At 52.7% G+C, this 3545-nt stretch overlaps 1 protein-coding gene across 1 annotated transcript; it reads right to left on the reverse strand.

Moving 5' to 3' along the window:
- Positions 1–499: 499 nt before the first annotated feature.
- On the reverse strand, positions 500–2833 carry LOC123073988 (premnaspirodiene oxygenase). Its single transcript, XM_044496956.1, has 2 exons — positions 2261–2833; positions 500–1751 (listed from the first exon to the last, which is right to left on the reverse strand). The coding sequence occupies exons 1-2, from the start codon at positions 2717–2719 to the stop codon at positions 687–689; spliced, it is 1524 nt and encodes a 507-aa protein (XP_044352891.1). The 5' UTR covers positions 2720–2833; the 3' UTR covers positions 500–686.
- Between the last annotated feature and the right edge of the window lie 712 nt (positions 2834–3545).

Here is a 3545-nt window from a genome sequence, read left to right on the forward strand (position 1 = left end):
CGAGCACGCGAGCCTCGTGCCGCCATGGCCCTGCCCCACGCCGCAGTCGCAACAGGCTCTCGCCGCGCGCCTTGCTAGCTAGCCGGACGAAAGGGCCCCACCGCCACCTTCATTGGAGGCGGCACGGACTTCGGCGGCCGCTCCTCCGGTGGCGGCGAGTTGGGGGGAGGTAGAAGGGGGGTTGCGGCGCCTCGATCTTGGGTTTCCCCCGTGTCGCCAGGGAGGGTGACGCGACGAACGGGCGGGAGGGGAGGGGGTGGTTGAAACTATACTAGCAAAGAAGGAAAGTTGCTGGGCACAGACCTATTGGGGTCTCGGGTCATGGTTATTGGGTAAGTGGCGTGCAGCATTTTTTTTCTCCCATTACAATTTACAACACACCAGCTCTTGTGCTAGTAGATAATAAAATATCAAACTTCCCACTTTGACCAATTTTATGAAGATAATTATTAATGTCTAGAATACCAAATCATTATTACTAGATTCGTAATGAAATATATTTTCATAATTTATTTATTTAGTATTGTAGTTCTTTACATATTTTTCTACAATTTTTTTCAAACATATATAATGTTTGACTTAAATTAATACAATTTGTTTAGGAAGGAAGTACATGGATATGGTACGTAGGTGCATGATATAGCATACGCATGGAGGGATCCACCGACACATGCAAACAAACATAGCTACGCCACCGCGGCCGGGACGAAGGGTGTGGCGAGGAGCATCAGCGGCGTGAGGCGGCGCACGCCGAGGCCCGGGGCCTCCTCCATGTCGACCTCGGCCACGCCATCCGGCAGCGACCAGTCGAAATGGTAGAGCAGACCAACGAGGGCGAGCTCCATGCTGGCCAGCCCGTAGTTGAAGCCGGGGCACATCCTGCGGCCGGCGCCGAACGGGAGGAACTCGTAGCTGCTGCCGGTGAAGTCCACCGTGCTGTCCTCGAACCGCTCCGGCCGGAACTCCTCGGGTGCTTCCCAGTACTTGGGGTCGCGCCCGATGGCCCACGCGTTGATGATCACGCGCGACTTGGCCGGCACCGTGTACCCTTCCAGCTCGCATTGGTCGATGCTCTCCCGGGGCACCAGCAGCGGCGCCGGCGGGTGCAGCCGGAGCGCCTCCTTGATCACCATCTTCAGGTACTGCAGGTTGCTCTCCTGCAGGTCGTCCTCAGTCACCACCGCCTTTCCCTTGAACGCCTCCCGGATTTGGCCCTGCAGCTTCTTCATCACCCGCGGGTTCCGCATCAGCTCCGACATCCCCCACTCCATCGCCGACGCCGATGTTCCCGTCCCGCCCCCGAACATGTCCAGGATGATGGCCTTCATCCTGCTGTTGTCCAGGTGGAACCCGAAGCCGCCTTTCTCCTGCAGGCCGATAAGCACGTCCACGAGGTTCTCGTCCACGTTCTCGGCGCCGGCCATGATCTTCTCGATTCGGGCGGCCTTCCTCTCGTCGATGATCTCCTGCAGGATGGCGTCCACCGTCTTGTGGATGTCCTGGAGTCTGCGCTTCATGCCGGTGAGCTTGGCCAGCACAGTGGTCCACGTCGGGAAGAGGTCGGGGATGTTGAAGCCGCTCGCCAGGCCCACACCGGACTTGATGGCCGCCTGGAACTCCGCCGCGTTCTTCCGCTTCTTCCCGAACGCCGCCCGCGCAACGATGCTGTTGGTCACATTGTGAAACATCACGCTCAGGTTCACCGGCGCCGACGGCCCCGCCTGGCGTATCTGGTCCACTCGCATACTCACCTGCATGTGCATGCATTCGTTGCGTGCATACGAGTCGAGCCGTCTGGTTAAACTCCGTTCATTCATACTCCTATATCTCATTTTTCATCGAAATAATTCGCAAACACTAACACATCTCAAATACAAGAACTCCTCTTGCTCTTGTACCTCTTCATTCATAAGGTTGTAGCCTTGTAGGTACTTGTCTTTTGTTCACGTGGCTGTTTTATATATTACGTACTTGACTTTTCGGCTCTGTAGCCGTGTATTAGTAAGTTGTAATTAAGTTCAATTACTATGGTGTTTTTTTGTTGCAACGTTCTATTTATTGGTTACCTGGATAGTGTAAAAGTTTTGAGCGCAGTTAATATAGTACTTCCTCCGTCCAAAAATACTTGTCGGAGAAATGCATAAAAATGGATGTATCCAGAACTAAAATACATCTAGATACATCCATTTCTCCGACAAGAATTTTCAGACGGAGGGAGTATTACCTTACATCCATTTCAGTAGTGACGTGAAGTATGTACCTCGTCCTCCCTTATGTGGCGGAAGGAGCGCACGCGCTTGGGGCTGAGAATCACGGTGGTGCAGAGATGGCGGAGCTTGCGCCAGTAGTCGCCGGATGGGGAGAAGAGGATGTCGGCCCACTCGTAGCCGACGATCTCGCCGGCGAGGAGCTTGGGCCGCGTGGCGAAGTTGCTGTCGTGAGTCTTGAGCACCAGCCGTGCCGTCTCCTTGGACGAAGCCACCACCAGCGGCGTCTGCCCAAGCTGCAGCATCATCAGCGGGCCGTGCGCGTCGGCCAGGTCCCGCAGCTTGCGGTGCGGTAGAACGTTCACCAGGTGGTGCATGCTGCCGATCACCGGCAGCTTCCACGGCCCTGGCGGCGCCCTCTCCCTCATCGGGTTCAGGGCCGCTTTCAGCAGCTGCAGGAGCGCCACAGCCACCGCCGCCAGCACCAGCGCCTGGACGTAAAGCTCGTCCATGCCTGAGTTACCAAAGCTCTCAGTGAGCTTATATATTCACTCTGCCGGAGCTACGTAGCTAGCTAGATACTCCTCGTGGTGAGTGGTGAGTGGTGACTCTGGTATGAGTTGCTCTGCTAGCAGCAGGGGGAAGGAGGTATATATAGGAAGTGGGCGATGTGGGGATGGGTTGGCCCACGTTACTATGGTGACGCAGCCAATGTAGGGTGGTGATGCAGGGCCATTAGCTTAAAGTGACCTGTTCACTTTGCGGACAGAGAGCAGAGGTTAATGCAACTTTGTCTTCTCTAAGCTCACGACTAGTACAATGTTAATATAGTTTTTTTTTTCAAACATAGTATAGACACAGACGTTCATACATAAGTACATGCACTCACGCTTACAGATACAGACATGTGCACCCTATCCCTATGAGCACCTCCGAGGGACTTTAGACATTATAAGAGCAAAATATATTCAATAATGAAGCATACTAACATGACGTTGCGAACCGATGTGCTAGCGTAATTAATTTGTTTCCATACATAAAATCTAAATCACTTTCTTGGAAATACGAATCACGGTTGATTAATCCGTTTCTAGTTTCTCTTTCGAAAACTCTGAAGTGGGGTGGGCTGCATGCAAAAGTGCTTTGTCCATCATCTAAGGCTACTTCCAATGCATTGGTGCCTGCATGAGGTGCTAAGTACATTAAAAACTTTAGCAACTAAAGCCATGCATAGGTGCTTAACTTGTTGGTGCTAAGCATCCTTCATTTAATGTTTTTGCAACTAAAGTTTTTCATGCATTGATGAGCTTCTTTCATTTAAGTGTTTTACCTAGGTTC

The sequence above is a fragment of the Triticum aestivum genome, chromosome 3D (assembly GCF_018294505.1).
Source record: "Triticum aestivum cultivar Chinese Spring chromosome 3D, IWGSC CS RefSeq v2.1, whole genome shotgun sequence".
Lineage (NCBI taxonomy): Eukaryota > Viridiplantae > Streptophyta > Magnoliopsida > Poales > Poaceae > Triticum > Triticum aestivum.